General features: G+C 36.6%; 4 protein-coding genes across 15 annotated transcripts; 1 reads left to right on the plus strand and 3 right to left on the minus strand.

The window, feature by feature from the left end:
• Positions 1-2: 2 nt before the first annotated feature.
• LOC149710222 (uncharacterized) lies at positions 3-2382 on the minus strand. 9 transcript variants are annotated; one of them, XM_089860523.1, is made up of 4 exons: positions 2259-2382; positions 1444-1634; positions 1183-1350; positions 3-1119 (listed from the first exon to the last, which is right to left on the minus strand). In XM_089860523.1, exons 2-4 carry the CDS (start codon positions 1591-1593, stop codon positions 487-489), a joined length of 951 nt encoding a protein of 316 aa, XP_089716649.1. In that variant the 5' UTR covers positions 1594-1634; positions 2259-2382; the 3' UTR covers positions 3-486. The 9 variants fall into 9 exon arrangements, with proteins under 9 accessions (XP_089716649.1, XP_089716647.1, XP_089716650.1 ...); XM_089860521.1 differs by lacking the exon at positions 2259-2382 and adding an exon at positions 1954-2096; XM_089860524.1 differs by lacking the exon at positions 2259-2382 and adding an exon at positions 1921-2088 and having other exon boundaries at positions 1444-1610.
• Positions 2221-8006, plus strand: LOC149710223 (selenocysteine lyase-like). Of its 2 annotated transcripts, XM_089860474.1 has the most exons (12): positions 2221-2359; positions 2493-2602; positions 2663-2737; positions 2804-2832; positions 3687-3846; positions 4182-4474; positions 4541-4656; positions 5716-5752; positions 5987-6070; positions 6588-6687; positions 6771-6843; positions 7755-8006. In XM_089860474.1, coding segments are annotated over exons 1-12 (1227 nt in total). In that variant the 5' UTR covers positions 2221-2357; the 3' UTR covers positions 7903-8006. The 2 variants fall into 2 exon arrangements, with proteins under 2 accessions (XP_089716600.1, XP_089716609.1); XM_089860483.1 differs by lacking the exon at positions 5987-6070.
• Positions 7898-19396, minus strand: LOC149710224 (uncharacterized). 3 transcript variants are annotated; one of them, XM_089860493.1, is made up of 7 exons: positions 19246-19396; positions 11997-12365; positions 11117-11256; positions 10771-10956; positions 9341-9457; positions 9180-9266; positions 7898-8306 (listed from the first exon to the last, which is right to left on the minus strand). In XM_089860493.1, the coding sequence occupies exons 2-7, from the start codon at positions 12352-12354 to the stop codon at positions 8145-8147; spliced, it is 1050 nt and encodes a 349-aa protein (XP_089716619.1). In that variant the 5' UTR covers positions 12355-12365; positions 19246-19396; the 3' UTR covers positions 7898-8144. The 3 variants fall into 3 exon arrangements, with proteins under 3 accessions (XP_089716619.1, XP_089716630.1, XP_089716624.1); XM_089860504.1 differs by lacking the exon at positions 19246-19396 and adding an exon at positions 13978-14040; XM_089860498.1 differs by lacking the exon at positions 19246-19396 and adding an exon at positions 13821-13971.
• LOC149710225 (transmembrane protein 222) lies at positions 14860-19361 on the minus strand. Its single transcript, XM_089860772.1, has 5 exons — positions 19246-19361; positions 17976-18060; positions 17764-17889; positions 17554-17684; positions 14860-14944 (listed from the first exon to the last, which is right to left on the minus strand). The coding sequence occupies exons 1-5, from the start codon at positions 19359-19361 to the stop codon at positions 14860-14862; spliced, it is 543 nt and encodes a 180-aa protein (XP_089716898.1).
• Positions 19397-19553: the final 157 nt, after the last annotated feature.

Consider the following 19553-nt stretch of genomic DNA (forward strand, 5'->3'; position numbering starts at 1 on the left):
TATTTTTGTTTTTGTTTTTTGTTTCATGAAGAATTTAATGTTAAGTTGATGTGCTAAGAGTAAAGATCGTTTTACATGAATTAAATGTGTATTTTTAATTTAAAGACAAACAATTACACAAAATAATGAAAGGAATGCTTTTGGTAAGTTTTATCATAAGTTTATAAGATATGTTCTATAAGTATGACACTACCTATAGAGAGTAGTGTCGGTAGAGAGGGGAGTAGACTGTTTATCCCTCCCTCTAGGCCCGCTTTTGTAAGAGGGGATACTGTACGCGCCTGGTAGGGGGGATGACACTGAGCTAGAGCTAGATGTCGGTTCTAGGTATGCGAACTTAGCTAAGTGTCATCCCCCCTACCAGGCGCGTACAGTATCCCCTCTTACAAAAGCGCGCCTAGAGGGAGGGATACACAGTCTACTCCCCCCCCCCTCTACCGACACTACTCTATGGTATGACGTTTGCATAGTAGAACTGACATTACTCTATACTTCGTCAGTTTGCTTTTTACTTAATTTGATTTTTAGAGCGTGACACTTTTCTTGAAGCTTCTCCTTACTCAAAAATAGTCTGTGCTTTCTATTTCTGGCTATACTTCGTCTTGTTCTTGCTGAACGAGGTGACAAGTATTTTAAGTTGACATGAGAAGAGGGAGATTGTTTATTTTTTAAGCTGGTATATTCCTTGTTGCTTAATTTTTTAGAATACCGAGAGGCGTAACTGCAATTGCTGCAAGCATATTTGCCGGAGCTAACATCTGCTATGGGAGCTTTCGATGAAATCTTAAACCAAACTAAGCATTTCTGAGAACAAATGTGACTTGTTGGATAAAAGAATTCAGTTATATTTTTTGGCATAATTGGCCGTGACTTCACAATTGCGATTGCTTCATTTGTCAATCCTGGGCACATAATAAATTGATCCGACAGTAGTGGTTCAAAAACAATTACCGCTTCATTGTCCAAAAATGTTTCATCATCAAATAACTTTTTCTTCATAACACATCCTTTGAAAACAACCATCAATCTGGCCTCCCCTTCACTGTCAATAAGAACTCTCGCTGGTTCCAAACTTAGTTGGGGCATGAAAATGTCACTTCTTGTTACTTCTAAATAAGCCTACAATAAAACAAGTTTTATAAATATTAAAATTATATCAAGTTTGGCACTCATCATCCTTACTTTATTAAATTCGCTGGGGAATGTAGCATTAGCTTTAGCAGTGCCAAATTTTTCCCCATAAGTAATTACCGCACTATTTTTAGATTTTGATGATAACCAATCAATTATAATTTGAAATTTCACAGGCCGTGATGTGGTTATAGGGTTTTCGGGAGGAATGATAGTGTTCTGCAACACATTACACAATAGTAAAAATTAAAATGTTTACCTTATCAAGACACAAGCACGATGTAAAGTTAGATCATAAAATGGTGTTATTACCCGTCTTGATATTTTCTTCTTCGGCTCATCATTTTCATCCTCTTGGCTTAATGTTAACAAGCTAGATTTCCGTTTTGAAACAACCGTTTGCGTATGTTTATTTGCCAAATCTCGAACGTAAAAATTGCACTGCGACTCGGCATCCTCCATCTTCTTATTCAATAGAGCTATTTCAGTTGTGACGTCAGTACCTAGGTAAAACGTCACGGGCTTAGCTTTGGCAGTGGGCGGCCATGTTTGGTACCGCTTTGGTTCTATGGGCAAATAGCACGGGTGACGTCACGCTAAAGCTTCAGAAATAACTCTATAGAGTGCTGTCAGAAGCGCGGGTGTGACGTCACCCATGCTGTTTTCCCATAAAGAAAAAACGGTAACTGTCATGGCCGCCATTGCTAAAGGCAGACTCGTGACGTTTAACCTTGGATCTGACGTCACAACTGACAGCACTCTATACTGACGGTTTAGCATGGCACTAACCAGTGACAAACTTATGGAACAAATCTTATGAACTTATGGTTTTATTAATGATTTTCGTCTTGTTTTATCAATCTAAAATTGTTAAACGAAAAAAAGAAAAGAATGGTTATCTTTTTTTTTCTCTTTGGAGCTGTATGGCCTTCTGATAAGGTTCTAGCTCGTCAAATAAACGGGTTAACGGAGCAAGAAAAAAAAAAAGAAAAATTGCCAATTCAGTCTCCCTTTAAGCTTATATTTTAGTTCCACCGATGGCGCTGAAAGTTGAGAATAAACCGGCTATGAGCCTATGAATGAACTAAAGCGGATATGGTTGCGTAATATTTTCATAAAGCCGGTACTTGAGTTATTGATTGATTGACGTATCAGCTGTTTATTGGTTCACATCCTGCCTTTATTTGAATTATTATTGCTACTATTTATTTGAAATTAACCCGAAAATGTGAGTTTATTCGTGAAATCAAAAGGGTTAGAATAAATCTGAACTATTAATTTGATTGTCAATTTTTAATTTGCGGAATTTTTATTTTCCCAAATCGTTAATTACTGTAATTATTATATTTTTATCATTGCAGGGTTTATTTAGATTACAACGCGACAACTCCCGTAGATGAAAAAGTGATCAAATCCATTAAAGACGCTTTAACAAACGCCTGGACTAATCCCAGTTCTAATTCCTCCGCCGGTACAGTAAATTTAATCTAGAAATTTGGTAAATTTTAAAGGTAAATTAATTAAATTTCAGGTCATTTGGCTAAAGCAATTATAAATAATGCCAGGAACAATATAATGGAAATGATAGGAGCTAATAACCCTGACGGTAAAATTTCAGTTTTAAATTATTTTAGGTTTAAAATAATAACTTATAGGTACCTTTGTATTATAGAAATTATTTTTACTTCTGGAGGAACTGAGGTAATTTTTTTGAATCTTTTTCCTTATTTCTGCTTATTTGTAAGCTGATTAAACAGAGTGACACTTACATCCTGAGAAAGATCGATTTTATCATGTGAAAAATATGTTTTTGGTGGAGAATTTTATTATTTCTTACACCATATTTAATTTAGTCATGTTTATTAATTAAAGGGCGAGTCGTCACGTTTATTAATTAAAGGGCGAGTCGTCACGTTTATTAATTAAAGGGCGAGTCGTCACGTTTATTAATTAAAGGGCGAGTCGTCACGTTTATTAATTAAAGGGCGAGTCGTCGCGTTTAATAATTAAAGGGCGAGTCGTCACGTTTATTAATTAAGGGCAAGTTGTCGCGTTTATTAATTAAAGGTGCTAACTGGCGCTGTTGGGGTGAATTCCGCCCTTATTTCAGGGGGAAAACACCCAGCTCTTTGGCCATAAGGAATGGCGCCACCGTCGCGGTGGGCGGGTAAGCAATATGCTAACCAACAGTTTGACCCCCCCCCCTTCACCCCAACAGCTTAAGGGCGAGTTGTCAAGTTTATTAATTAAGGACAAAAGGCAAATTAAATTAAATTGCTGGATTTTAAATCGCGCGCGTTTAACACTCCAATCGTACCGTGGAAACAGTGGCCAGTAGCTCTTGACACGGGAGGCTAACCAACTCGCACTGCCTCTGGCGGAGTTTCTTCGCGAGAGGGAGTATACCCCAAAGGTGGCCTAGCCCCTGTGTGTTGGTTTCTCTATTTTTAAATAAACGGATTTTTTTATTGATAGAAAAATTGTACCTTTCTTAGGGTGCAACTAATGAAAAAAAAATAGAAATATTATAAGGCATCGAAATAATTTCCTTGTAGGCAAATAATCAAGTTATTCACACGGCAATAGAAAACTTTAAAGCAGAAAGCTTTCCGGGAATTGGGAAAATGATTCAAGTCCCTCATATCATCACCTCAAACATTGAACACGATTCGATTATTCTTCCGTTAAAACATTTTCAGAAATTAAATAAAATAGGTATACCTACTTTTAAAATTAAAGGAAAAGACTAGATATTATATCTTAAAAGAACGGAGTTTTTTTTTAAATATAAAAGCAAGAAGCGATATCTAGTTTACTAGGGAGAAGGTGTAATTTTCGTCATTCGCGTCGCGCTGACGCGAGTTTTCAAGAACCAATGAGATGCTGGTTGTAATTTAGAGGCGGGGATTAACTCCGAACCTATGCATGGACTGCAGATAAAGATAGAAATGTGGCGAATTTTCACCATCTCCCTAGTAAACTAGATATCGCTTCTTGATAAAAGTAACTATATTTATATATAAAAAAAATATCTCTGTATATTTTTAAAGAGCTAAGTGTGGTCCCCGTCTCAAAAATAACGGGCCAAATTGAGGTGGAAGACATAGTTTCTGAAATCAGGAATAACACTAGATTAGTAACAGTCATGTTAGCCAATAACGAAACTGGCATTATTCAACCTGTTGAGTTGATTGGCGAAAGGCTACTCATGTTGAATAAATCGCGATGTCGACAATTGCTACCAAAGATTTTATTTCATACTGACGCCGCTCAAGCAATTGGCAAAATTCCAGTCAATGTTGAAAAGTTGTACGTTGATTATTTGACCGTTGTTGGTCATAAAGTAAGATTTTTTAAATTAAAATTTCTTCCATGAATAGTACAATAGTCAATAACCATAATTTATTAGTTTTATGGACCAAGAATCGGTGCCTTGTATGTAAGATATCTTCATGATTACGGTAGCGATATTCCTTTAATCCCGATGTTCTTTGGGGGTGGACAAGAACGAAATTATAGGCCAGGGTAAGTTGTTGTTATGATTTGAGACCATAGAAACTTCTATCTTAAAGCGAGTCTAGGCTGTAGTTTATAGTTTAAACAGGGATAGATTTAATTTTAAAAGTAGGAATGGAGAACGGTTAGTCTGACTCATAGCCCAGTATAAAGCCCCTCCCCCCAACACGTAACAAAAAGTTTCAATTATCTTATTGGCTCACGTAAACTACGATTTGATGACGTTGCTGACGGGGACGGCGAAAAATACGTAATTCCTTTTTACCTCTGTCGCTATGACTCGCCTCTTCTTTCATACCCCCTTCCCGGGAAAGGGGGTCTGGGACTTTGACGCGCGCCCAGATTACTCTGTTCTCCATTCCTACTTCTCAAATTAAATCTATCCCTGGTAAAAGTTAACGTAAAAGTTAAAATAAATTTAAAGATAAAGTAACACGAATTTAAAGCAAATTTCGGCTCCTGTGGCACCCCTAACATGTGGCTAATCTTCTACACAACAATTTTATCTTGCAAAACGCAGGAACCAATCAGAATTGGTCCACGTAGCTAACTCTTATTTCCTTTGCCAAGGTTAGTCAACTGCACCTCTCGGACTATGGGAACATGCATTGGCATTTTGCTTAAACCAGGGATAGATTTAATTTTAGAAGTAGGAATGGAGAACAGTGTAATCTGGGCGCGTGTCATAGTCCCTGACCCCCTTCCACGGGACGGAGGGGTATGAAAGAAGAGGTGGGTCATAGCGACAGAGATAAAAAGGAATTACGTATTTTTCGCCGTCCCCGTCAGCAACGTCATCAAAACGTAGTTTAAGTGAGCCAATAAGATAATTTAAAATTTTCGTTACGTGTTGGACGGAGGGGCTCTATACTTAGCTATGAGTCGGACTGAAGTAAATACCAACCGTTCTCAATTCCTACCTCTAAAATTAAATCTATCCCTGCTTAAACTAAACCATAGCCGAGACTTAATTGCTTTAAAGTATGGATTGTTTCTGGCAAAAGTTTAGCCATTTTTATTTAAACCCAATTATCTAATTAATTCAACTAAGTTTTCAATTTGCAATAGAACTGAAAATACTGCAATGATAGCGGGTCTTGGAAAGGTAAATTCCTTTGATAGTTTTAAAAGGACTAGCAAGGGAGAGAAAAATAATTATAAGAATGCCACACAGCCCCACACTGATTGGCTGAAAGCTAAAAGAACACAGCTTAGCAAAATAGGGATCCCTTCTTGAGTGTTAAAAAAAAGGTGGACAATCATTATTGACAAGTTTTTCTCTCTTGCTATGCCCTTTAATTAAAAATAGCCAATGTATAATTACAATTAAATCACATAGGCCGCTGAACTAGTCATAGACAGTTTGGATCAATATCAATCTTCGATGTCAAACATTAGAGATTATTTAGAGTACAGTTTGAAAGTAATTGCCTTGAATATAGAGGTGACACGTGAAATTCTTGCACCAACACCATTATATCATAAGTTTATAAGATATGTTCCATAAGTATGACACTTCCTATACTTTGTAATGCTAGAGACTTGCAGATCGAGCTTGATCGAGAACGACAGGCGAGAATTGATGGCTACACTCGGAGGTTAATTTTGCAGGACTTCCATCTTCCTATTTAGTCTGTACTAAGCCTTTGACAGCGCCTCACCAGGCGTCGCTTTACGAGAATCTATGACTTACGTCACTTCATGACAAGCTCCAGTTTGTAACCAGTGACAAACTTATGCAGCAACATATCTTATATATCATATATGATGATATTTATAGATTTATTTATTTATTTATTGACGTCAACAGGCCCTAGCGAAGTTTCCTCTTTTCACTGTGGAGTTAGGAAGCTATAGGAATTCCCCGTGTCATTTCTATAACGTCTCGCCCTTATTTGTGTAATTTTTCGTAATAAACTGAAATTATTTCTAATTTAAAGGATACATTTGGCGACAATGTGGCATTTAACAGTGTAAGAAAAGGAGTAGAAAGGCTACCAAACACTTCAAGCGTTGCTCTCAAGATCAATTCCATGACGGGTACAGAAATAAATAATTCGAATTATTATTATTATTATTATTAAAATAATTGAAATTTTTTTGCAAATTTCCCATCTTATCAGGAAGAGAAATTTTGTCGAGAGCTAAAAAATTGGAGGCCAGTGTTGGTGCAGCGTGTCACGGCTCAAACTTAGAGTATATTGAAAGCCCTAATATTGTACTCACTGTTCAGGGTGGGAAATAAGGAGTTTTTTAAAGGGAATGCGAATTTACAATTTCATATCGTATTTTAGCGCGAAAGTTGTATTATGTTACACTTTCGAGTTTCTACTTTCAAAATATCAAGTTTTTAATATAATTGAACCAAAGTTTCTATTTTTAAAATCCATTGGAAAATCACGAAAACTCAGTTTCGATATATTAAAATAATTTTGTCTTGTCGAGCTTGTTTGTTTACCCGTTTAATGACATCACTATGACGTTAGGGGAAAAAAATCGCGGGAATCCTATACGCGTCTCGAGCTTCTCTCCAGTCTAAACTCTGGGTCTGATAGCGGAGAGAGTGGCGCCATCTGACGTGAAAAATATATCTGTGACGTCAGCCTACGGGGAAACGTTTTAGTCTTTCATAAAAAGTGGATTTCAAATAATTTCATATGAAGCATTTTCAAATGCATATTGCAGCCAAATAATAATTAGAAATCGGAGTCAATTATAAGCTTGATATTTTAAATTAATTCACAGAAATTAATTCTATCTTTTGTTACATAAATCGGAGGTTTTTCAACACGAAGCTTCTCATTCCCTTTAAAATAAATAAACTGGTCCATGACCATTGACCGGGGCGCATTGTCTGCTGAGCTAAAGAAGGTGATAGTTAAAATATTTGAGTTAATGATTGGACCGTTGCTTGGAATTTTCTTAGTTTTCACTGATTCCCCTCCGATTTAATTTTTAAACTGGTCATTTGCCCTGTGTGTGCCATGCACCACCGCCTTATTTCCCACGCTGTTACTGCATGCATGTTCAGCTAAAATAGGCCCAGGTTTATTAAAATGAAACGATAACAAATTGAAATTGAAATCAAAATCTTTCAAATATTTTAGACCTTCTCACATCCTAATTGCGTCTGGAGTTGACAAAGATTCCGCTAATTGTTCAATTAGACTCAGCGTAGGTCGAGAAACAACGCATAACGATATTGATTCGGCAATATCGTCATTAAAAGAAGTTTCAATGAACAGAAAACTTTAATAATTAAATAAAAATTAGTTTTAATTTTATTAAAAATAAACACTAAACAATATTTAAAATAAAAAGTGTTAATTAAACCACGATTAAACCTCTTTCAATTAACAATTGGGACAAATTTGACTAGTGATCGTTTATCAAAATTATTATTTCTTAAGTTATAATTAAACAATTAAACAATTAAAATTTCAATACTGCAATTGCTGAAAGAATTAATGCCTTATTGGTACCAGCCAAACATTAATTTAATTTGCTGCGAACCTGGCATAAATTTTCTCTTTCAAACCTTTTCCGTAATTTCTCATGGCAAAACCAAAAGCTAACAAAAGAGCCATTCTGACAATAATGGCTGCCGTACCGCAAGCGATAATGCTGTTCTTTAAAATTTCTCCGTGAATTACATCCAGCTATAAAACAGCAATTATAATTAAGGGTTAAAAATAATCCTTAAGAGTTAAATTGACTTAAAGGGAGGATGACATGGTAATTAAGACAATTTTTTATATTAAATTAATATATATTGACTAGCTGTTACCCGCGGCGTCGCTCGCGTGTAATAAGAACTTCCATCTAAAATGATATAAAGAATGTGTAGATTTTACTGATGACTAATAATTTTGTAGCACCCTAGGAGCGAAGGCACTCGGCGTTGCCCGTCAGCCCGTCGGGACATTTTTTATTACTTTTCACGCGGACATTATTCCATAAAGAAGGGTTTTTAAGTTTTTGGCCGCCATTTAAAAAGATGGCAACAAATCGAACCCAAACGACCATTCAGCCCGTCTATAGGTTAAAGGAAAGCAGTGTAATAAATATTTGCGAAATCGGTTGAAACGCGCGGACTTTGTTGCATAGAGAAGATTTTTTATATTCCTGGGCGCCATTTTTTAAGATGGCGGCGGATTGGAAAAATCTTTCTTAGCACGCGCCTACTGCTTATGAGTAACGTTCCTGCAAATTTTCAGCCTTCTAGGGCAAGCGGTTTGGGCTGGGCGTTGATTATCAGTCAGTCAGGACTCTCAGCCTGTGAGAATTCAACCAATCCCACAGAGGTAAGGGGTTCGATTTAGCAGACGCCACTAAAAAATGGCGGCACAGTAGTCAGCGTTTTTAAGACTAATTAAATGCTAATTATGTTGTGTTAATTTATTTTTTCTTTGATATTTAGAAAAAGGCTGTTATTTTAAGGTATAATGTTAATTTACCAGAACCTTTCCTTTAAAAAATTGTCCGACTATTTCATTCCCCCTTTAAAGTTAATTTTTAAGCCTAAAACTTACAGTGTAAAATTTATAAATGACGTAGGCTGGTTCCACCCAAAACATAAGCAAGAATAAAACGGATAGAGGTTTATTTTCAAGGCGACTCTGAAGGAAACAAACTCAAATTAAAATTAATTACGATATGAATAAAAATAATCGGGAATTAATTTTAGTCTTACGGCGAAACACCCAACGATAATCCATAAAACGGAAAAGGGAACACCCACTCCCAGAATGATTTTTTCAAAGTCTCCCAACTCGGTTCCTTTGCGCATAACAAAGATCAACATGCTAGCCTGTTAATAAATACCCCTGTTTAAAATAATTCGATTTTAAGTAATTATTAGCAAAAGTTCATAGATAAAACTAAAAGTATACTTCGTTCTCAGTTCCCCAGGGTTCAGACAATTTTTGGAAAACCGATTTCCATGAGTTTCCACTTTTTCCCATATTTATATTTCCATGAGTTTCCGCTTTTCCCATATTTATATTTCCATGAGTTTCCACTTTTTCCCATATATATATTTCCATGAGTTTCCACTTTTTCCCATATTTATATTTCCATGAGTTTCCACTTTTTCCCATATATATATTTCCATGAGTTTCCACTTTTTCCCATATTTATATTTCCATGAGTTTCCACTTTTTCCCATATATATATTTCCATGTTTCCACTATTTCCCATATATATATTTCCATGTTTCCACTTTTTCCCATATATATATTTCCATGAGTTTCCACTTTTTCCCATATATATATTTCCCCGAGTTTCCACTTTTTCCCATATATATATTTCCATGAGTTTCCACTTTTTGCCATATATATATTTCCATGAGTTTCCACTTTTTCCCATATATATATTTCCCTGAGTTTCCACTTTTTTCCCATATATTTCCCTGAGTTTCCACTTTTTTCCCATATATTTCCCTGAGTTTCCACTTTTTTCCCATATACATATTTCTCTGAGTTTTCAAGATTTTTTCCCATATATTTCCCTGAGTTTTCAAGATTTTTTGTCCCATATATTTCCCTGAGTTTTCCAGGTTTTATCCCATACATTTCCCTGAGTTTTCTAGGTTTATTCCCATATATGGAGTAATAACAACGGAAATGGCTTTTTATAGTCGAAGCAACCCCTTAGGAGCAAACTAACTCAAACCTCACAAATTTCCCTGTTTTCCCTTAATTTTACTGAAAATTCTAAATTCCCTGAGTTTTTTGTGAACTATTTATTTTCCTGAGTTTTCCAGGTTTGTATGAACCCTGTTCCAAGCCTTTAGCTGTAGACGCCATGTAAAATTAGAAGCAAATGACCCTCCTCTCAACCTTCCACTCGGACCAACCAATCAGAGAAGATCGAGGTTTTTGGAGGTAAAAGTCTTATAGAAAATAGTTTCCAAACGTTAACTCTTGGTATGAGAGCTATATATCGGCTACTATATTGAGCCTATTTACGCCTGTTCCCTATGCTACAGTCGTATACGCAGAGGGGGTCGACACTATTTTCTTGGTTAAGGGGGGATTTCTCATACTACATGGCGCGAGCAAGCTTAAATGAAGTACACTTTTTTGGTTTTTATCTATGAACTTTTGATATACGTTCTCGTACCTCCAACTGAAGATCAAAACCTAGCAGAGATTGAACAGTATAAAGTATATGGCAGGCTCTTTGCAGCTCCATGTTGGCTCCAATTGTTCGGAAAATTAAATCTCCAGATCGAGCATAGTCTAATGCCACAACGGAACCAGTTCCCATGACGCACAGACCCAAAACAATTGATAAAATCATTCGAACCTGCCCGAAATCAATACTTTAACCAATGCAATTTGATTTGGGCTGCTTTGATATCCGCTCCATTTGCTCCGAGAAGCGATTTCCAAAACGCTCCCGAAGTAGTTTGAGCAGACCAAAGAAAAAGCGCCGGAACAAAAATATTAGAATATTAATTAATTACTAGTTTGAGTATCTCTTTGACTCCGTAAGCGTAATTGAGCGTGCAATATATCATGACTATGAAGGTACTGGCCACACAAACCAGAATTTCGTATAATCTCTCCAACAATATACCGTCAATTGCGTAATACAAACAAAAAACTGAAATTAAACGAATTAAATAATATGCTCTGTACAAAATATGGTAATGTAACTATTTTTTCTAACAACAGTCATGACAAAAGTTCATAAGTTATGTTCACCATAAGTTTGTCACTGGTTACAAACTGGAGCTTGTCATGAAGTGACGTAGGTCATAGATTCTGGTAAAGCGACGCCTGGTGAGGCGCTGTCAAAGGCTTAGTAATTCACTGTGAGATGAAACTAGAAGTGAAGGACTCTAGCATTGGTAATAGATCCTGGCACTAGTGAACAAATTTGAGGATTTTATGCCGCTTCCATCGCGCCTACACTACCGAGAAAAAAATTGGTCGAGTTCCAAAAACATTTCCTACCCCCTTCCTCTCAACCTAAAGCCGCGGAACACGGACGCGGGTGCTTGAATCAAGTTCGGCCGTCTACCGCCGCAAGCGTCTCACGTTTTGGAGGGAAAATTCAGAAACCGCCACCAGAGGGCCAACCGTTGGTGTCTTATCAAGAATATTCACTTTCGCCGAGTGAAGAATTTGGTTAGCTCAGTACTTCTGGTCTCATCTCACTTCTGGTAATTCACACTAAATAGGACTAAATGGACTGAAATTTAACCGAGTGTAGGACTTCAATTCTCGCTTGTCGTTCTCGAATTAGCTCTCAGTAAGCCTCTAGCATTACGAAGTACAGGTAGTGTCATACTTATGGAACATATCTTATAAACTTTTGGTCATGACAATTTCAATAATTACCAGTTGTGACGAGGAGGAGGATAGCGAACGTGAAGTCGTCGCTTGTTTGATCAAGAGTGAACAATCTCTGAATAGTCAACCCCAATGATAGGAGAAAACTCAATACGGACAAAACTAAAAATGATATTTCGTATTTTTGTAAACTTTGACATGTTTGGACGGTTCCAAAGACTGTTCGTCTGGTTGCGTGAACTGAACGAATTCCCAGATCTTCGAAAGTAATTGGAGGTGCTTGTGATTGTTCTTCAGGTTGACCGAGTGAAGTTGAAGGCTGCTGTTCAGTTCTACCCCTTTCTTCCGCAGATATCTCCGGTGGATTCATGATATTGATATTGCTCGTAACAAATGTACCGTACATTTATTTGTTACCTAAAATAAGAAAAGATTAATTTCTAATTTCTCTTATTTACAATTGATTAAATTAAATAATTAAACTGATTTTAAGGGACAGTCTTATCATTTTTACAACAAGATATTATTATTATTATCATGGTCTAATTTTGACCTAATTTAGTCTAATTTCGCGGTTATATTTTGATCCTAACATGAAGTTAGGAAAAAGAGCAAGTGAGGAAAATCAATCATTATACATAGAGATGTGACTCGGTAATTTACCGTCCGTAAATTACCGGTAATTAACCTACCGCGTAAATTACCAATTTATATCTTACCTTCATTTTATAAATCGGTAATTTACCGGTAAATTACCGCGGTAACAAGCCTGTGAATATATATAAAATACCACAAATTACCGACTGAATAGTAATTTTTATTCCAAAATTTTAAAACCGATTAGATAACCGTCCGTAAATTACTGATAAATTACCAAATACCGCGTAAATTACCGATTTATATCTTACCGTAATTTTACAATGGTAATTTAACGCGGTAACAAGCCTGTGAATATATATAAAATACCACAAATTACCGACTGAATAGTAATTTTTGTTATTCCAAAATTTTAAAACCGATTAAATTACCGTCCGTAAATTACTGGTAATTTACCAAATACAGCGTAAATTACCGATTTATATCTTACCTTAATTTTATAAATCGGTAATTTACCGGTAAATTACCGCGATAACAAGCCTGTGAATATATATAAAATACCACAAATTACCGACTGAATAGTAATTTTTGTTATCCAAAAATTTTAAAACCGATTAAATTACCGTCCGTAAATTACTGGTAATTTACCAAATACCGCGTAAATTACCGATTTATATCTTACCGTAATTTTACAATGGTAATTTACGGGTAAATTACCGCGGTAAAAAGCCTGTAAATATATATAAAATACCACAAATTACCGACTGAATAGTAAAATGTTCCCAAAATTTTAAAACCGATTAAATTACCGTCCGTAAATTACTGGTAATTTACCAAATACCGCGTAAATTACCGATTTGTATCTTACCATAATTTTAAAATGGTAATTTACGGGTAAATTACCGCGGTAACAAGCCTGTAAATATATAAAATACCATAAATTACAGACTTAACAGTAATTTTTGTTGTTCCAAAATATTAATTGGTAATTTAAATGGTAAATTACGATTTTTTAAAATTACGGTAATTTAATTCACATCTCTAATCACACCCCATGGTTAAAATTCATAACTGACATACGACAGGAGCAATAAACCAATAAGACAGCGAGGTTCAAAATTAATAATTAAGATCAAAAATATGCCGATCACATTTTTATTTTAAATTAATAAAACTGGTCCCAGTTTATCTTAACTCTAACGATAGTAATAAGAAATTGGTTATTTTCCAAAGACTGGCCCTAGAAATATATAGGAAAAACGTGGACCTACATACATTTCATATATATATATATTTGAATTTCGAGACTGAAGTGACAAAAGATTTGAATGGATTGAAAAAAACTATGAAGACTTAAATTTACTTGCCAAAAATTACTAATTAGAGGCAGATTTTAATAAAATCAGGTTAATTTTTAAGAAAGATTCCTCACGTGCCCGTCATGGCAGTCGTATCCCCGATCCCCTCCTCCAAGATAAATACTAAAACTAGATAAAAGCTTCAAGAGGAAAAATTGTTTCCCCTCTAACTAATCAACAGATTCAGATAGGATATTGCGCAATGAATGGAAACCTGAATTTCATTTTAAATTTTTAAGTTCCCTTAAAGGGAGGGTGAAGTGGAAAATCAAGTGATTTTTTATCGATTCTTCTACTAATTATAAGACCAGTCTGCATATAGTGAAACATTCAGGAAATACAGTCTCTGAATGATTTTAAAATTCAAATTAGGTTCAGAATTTAAGGATAATTTTAAACAAGGACCTCCGGCCAATCGCGTAACGCCCTGCCTTTTTGTTAACAAAATTCTCGTGGCACGTTGCATGTCTCGCGCCACGATTATCACGCCGCGCGCGAATTTTATCAAATCTCGGGATAAATCTCATTCGACACGGAACGTGCCACGAGAATTTTATTAATAAAAAGGCAGGGCGTTACGCGATTGGTCGGAGGACCTTCTTTAAAATTATCCTTAAAATCTGAACCTAATTTGAATTTTAATATCATTCGGAATCTGTATTTCCTGAATGTTTCACTCAATGCAGACTGGTCTTATAATTAGTAAAAGAATCGATAAAAAATCACTTGATTTTCCATTTCACCCTCCCTTTAACAGGAGAGAATTGAAGAATTTTTATTGAGCTTTCATTGAAATGTATAATTGCTTTTTTAATTTAAAATAATTTCAAGTAAAATCACCGGTAGTAATATGTACAGTTTTTTTTCTTCTCAATAACCAATTGAGGCAATTTAATTGATACGTTTAATTTAGTTTAACTAATTATAATTGTTTTTTAATAATAATAATGAAATTATTAATTCATCATGATTAAGCATAGAGTCATCACAGCCAAAACGATAATCATAAATGGCACCCATGTCTTCATAAACGCGTAAAAGCTACAACAAAAAAAAAATTGGACAAAATTTAATTACAAAACAGAAGTGGACAAAAAGACATTTAAAGTTCACGCAAGATTTGGAAAATTTAATATTTTCATTCAAGCTTTGCAGGATTTATCAAGGGATTTGCGTTAAAACGCGTTTTACAGAAGAAATTCTTGTCTCTATATAATTCATGATAGCCTAGAACACAAACTGAGGGTAGGTAGTATGTCAATTATAATATTAAAGTGGCTGTAAAGAAGGCATCAGCGGGTAGGTAAAAATTATTTGAAATCCGTCATAGGCACGTGACTGAGGAAAAGGCGTGGTTCAAAGAACATAGTTCGTTTTATCAAAAGTCCATGTAAAATGAGAAGCAAATGACTCTCCTCTTATAGCGTTTTCCTTTGTGGTCGCCCGAGAGCGCTCCGAGATCACTCCATATTTTGGTTTAACGTCATTGCTCTGGCTCGAAGGACCGAATGTAGTTGCTCCCAATGAAAGACAAAAGTGTTTTCAGAGCGGTTTTGTGACGTCATCAGGCGCTCCATTTTGGTCGCTCCGTCTCTAGAGTCGGAGCGGTTGTGATCAATCCGGGGGCATAACGGGAGGGAGCGACTGGGTGTATGTAAGACGCGCCTCCGTCTCGGAGCAGCTCGTTTTTTTTTCAATGAAAGACGAATTGTTTTTCGGAGCCAGAGCGCTCTGGGAGCGCTCGGATCACCTCAAAGAAAAACGCTATTAACCTCCATTCGAACCAACCAATCATAGGACTCATGATAGGAGCGGTTTTTGGAGTTAAAAGGTTTGTAGAAAACAGTACTCTATAGTGGCGATCCAAACGTTAGTTCTTGGTACTAGAGCTAGCATCGCGGCTACTATATTGAGTCTCACGCCTGTTCCCTGCGCTACAGTCGTGAAGGTAATCATACGCAGGGGGGGGGGTCGACAGTATTTTGTTTTTTAAGGGGGGTTTCTCATATTACATGGCACGAGCAAGCTTCAATGAAGCATACTTTTTGTTTCTATCTATGAACGTTTGGTTTTAATTCGAAAAATACGAGTTTAGGGAATTGGCGCTATAATATCGCAAAACACATTAACACAAGGGCTTGATATACAGTAAATATAAAGTACATTTCTACCCACTCGCCAATGCCCTCTTTACAGTCCCTTTAACATAAAGTTTTTTAGGTAGTTTAAGGCACTAAAGATATTGAATCTAGTGACTAATTTGAGCTGATGAAATCTGGTCTTGGAATAAAATATCATCTCCTTAGGTTCTATTAATCTTCTCATTAAAATATTAATATAACTAGTTTAGGAAAATTGATTTTAATTTTAAAGCAAATCAAATGTTGGTTCCTGTGGCGCCCCTATCATAATGTCTAATCTTCTAAACACCAAGAACGAATTCAGGATACCATAAGAACGTTGAAACAAGGCAATGCTGGTGCCATGAAGTCATACTTTTCATAATATGAGGGAGGGGCCTATTTTTGGGAATATGGAAAATGGAGTCTCCTAGGTCTAGGAGTGTTGGTGTCGGTGTCAAGAAAAAAACTGTTAAAATCGTTAATGATGAACTGATATATTTAAAAAGAGTGGTTATAAAGAATCTAGATTTTTCTATTAGAGAGCCTGATTTATCTGGGACAAAGTCAGTACATACAACGGATTTCCCAAACTTGGCCGTGTAACGCCAAGGCTTAAAGGGAGGGTGAAGTAGAAAATCAAGTGATTTTTTATCGATTCTTCTACTAATTACAAGACCAGTCTGCATAGTGAAACATTCAGGAAATATCAGTTCCGAATGATTTTAAAATTCAAACTAGGTTCAGATTTTAAGGATAATTTTAAAGAAGCCCCTCAGACCAATCGCGTAACACCCTGCCTTTTTATTAACAAAATTCTCGTTGCACGCTCCGTGTCTCGCGCCACGATTGTCACGTCGCGCGCAAATTTTATCAAATCTCGTGATATATTTCATTCGACACGGAACATGCAACGAGAATTTTGTTAAGAGGAAGGCAGGGCGTTACGCGATTGGTCGGAGGACCTTCTTTAAAATTATCCTTAAAATCTAAACCTAATTTGAATTTGAAAATCATTCGCAGTCTGTATTTCCTGAATGTTTCACTATGCAGACTGGTCTTGTAATTAGTAGATAAAAAATCACTTGATTTTCTACTTCACCCTCCCTTTAAGGCCGGAGAAGCTTAATGTGATACTAGCCACTTTAATTGATTTATAACCCACCGATGGCGCTAAAAACGGATTTTAAGGCGTTACCTAGAACCAAAAGTGGATGAGAGGGGGCGGTAATGGTTTTCGAAAGAAGTATGACTTCATGGTATCAGGGGACAATGTTACCATTCCACGTTCTTATGGTATCCTGAATTCGTTCTTGTAAACACCAATATTACATTCCCAAAGGCAGGAATCAATCAGAATTCCTCCATGAGGGCTGTGCTAAAAGTAATCTTTGCTACGCTTTGCGGGCAAGTCAACATTCACCCCTCGACTTTAAATAGTGACTTTTCTGTCAAGTTCTTAACATTTCTGATTTATATTAGATTTTCCAGGGATGCATGAATCTTAAAAACAGTATAACAATTTCTCACCTAACGTATTTTCCGCGAATCAACATGAGAAAAGCTAGTTTGACCATATTCCAATCGCCACTCTTATCATAATTCATTAGGTTGAGAGCCATGGCCACGTGAGAATGACAATTGTCACAGAACAAGTTATGCTAAATAGAGATTCAACATTCTTTGTCAAAGTTTTAAACCAAACTCCGACAACCTTAAACCAACTAGTTTGAACTGTACCATTCTATGTTTATACTCTTCCGAAGCATCTAGGACCCCTCGATCCCAACCTTGAGCTCCCCCGCTGGCCTTATTAACATTAAGAATCCAATACTTTGTTGGTTTCCCAAATGCCATTTGATCTTCCTAACGATTTTGCAGGGGAAAACGTGGCAATTTTAAACCTCTCATTTAAGCGGAAGGTCAATGGGGGAATAAAAAAAGCATCTTACTGAAACAAAATATGGACCAGCAAAGTCTCTGATGACCCCTGAAGACAGGGCAATGCCCATGTGGCCAATGAAAGGAAATAGCCATCTAAAAACCCAACAGGGCACAATATAAATAAGAGTAGCGCTGCTAAGCAAAATGAGCTCATTGCTAATAATGCTCAATTATCATGGCCTATGAAATCACATGGCAACTAATAAACCTCATTTTCAACAAAATCAAACTTTAGAAACATAATGAAACACTTGAAGGGGTTAGAGTAATTAGATCAGGGTATTCTCAGGAGAAAATCCTCAGTTAACTTAAAACAAGGTTTCAATACAGCTATCTCATTTGTGACGTCAGTGCCTTGGTAAAACGTCACCAGCTTAGCTTTGGCAGTGGGCGACCATGTTTGGTACCACTTTGTTTCTATAGAGTGCTGTCAGAAGCGCCGGTGTGACGTCACCCATGGGGTTTTCCCATAAAGAAAAAACAGTAACTGTCATGGCCGCCCATTGCTAAAGGCAGACTCGTGACGTTTAACCTTGGATCTGACGTCACAGAGTGCTGTCAGAAGCGCAGGTGTGACGTCACCCATGCTGTTTTCCCATAAAGAAAAAACGGTAACTGTCATGGCCGCCCATTGCTAAAGCCAGACTCGTGACGTTTAACCTTGGATCTGACGTCACAACTGACAGCACTCTATTATGGTATGTTTTTTTAACAGAATGAAAGCTATATAAGCCCCTCCTCCTGGTATGTTTTTTAGCACTAATGGAAGGTAGCCTGACGTTGAATGACGTAGTACTGCCATTCGGGCTTAACTCCGCCCCCAGCGCCATTATGGTATGTTTTTTAACAGAATGAAAGCTATATAAGCCCCTCCTCCTGGAGTCCTGGTATGTTTTTTAACAGAATGAAAGCTATATAAGCCCCTCCTCCTGGTATGTTTTTTTAGCACTAATGGAAGGTAGCCTGACGTTGCATGACGTAGTACTGCCAAGTCCCTATAGACTAATGGCACCCCATGTTATTTCCCCATAGAGCTTAATACAGTCGAAGGCAGAGAGCTGCCATTACTCTATGGGATATGATTGTAAGCTGACCCCACACTTTTCTTGTCTTGGGTTCATTGGATACCCCTAAATTAGGTTTTGATTAACGAGCAGGAGGGGGAGAGGGTTACGAAGTTGCTTTTTCATCCAGTCTTCAATCACAAATATAACACAGTGAAAGTAATTTCTAATTTAGTATGCCAAGAGCCGAAGTTGCGAGTTTATAATCACTTACGTTAAAATGGGAATCGGAGTCCAAACGATACAAAATGGATAACGACAAGAACTAGGATCGACTTTAGCGTTCATTTCAACTGTTTTATCACCACATTCTAGAATTTTACTGTCCATAACGCGACAAAAAAATTACAAGTTACTACAACGATGTCGATTCATTATCAGTCTCGAGTCACAAATGATAAGCAAGATGGCGTTTGTTTACTGTTAAAATTTGATGGAGCAGACGACGAATGTGTGACAGGCGCGCTCAGAACCAGAAATAAGCACAGGACACAGGTCATTTGTCCAATAAAATTTTAAAAT

The sequence above is a fragment of the Phalangium opilio genome, unplaced genomic scaffold, assembly GCF_054372755.1.
Source record: "Phalangium opilio isolate 3A_F unplaced genomic scaffold, DU_Popi_V2 ptg000011l_1, whole genome shotgun sequence".
Taxonomy (NCBI): Eukaryota; Metazoa; Arthropoda; class Arachnida; order Opiliones; family Phalangiidae; genus Phalangium; species Phalangium opilio.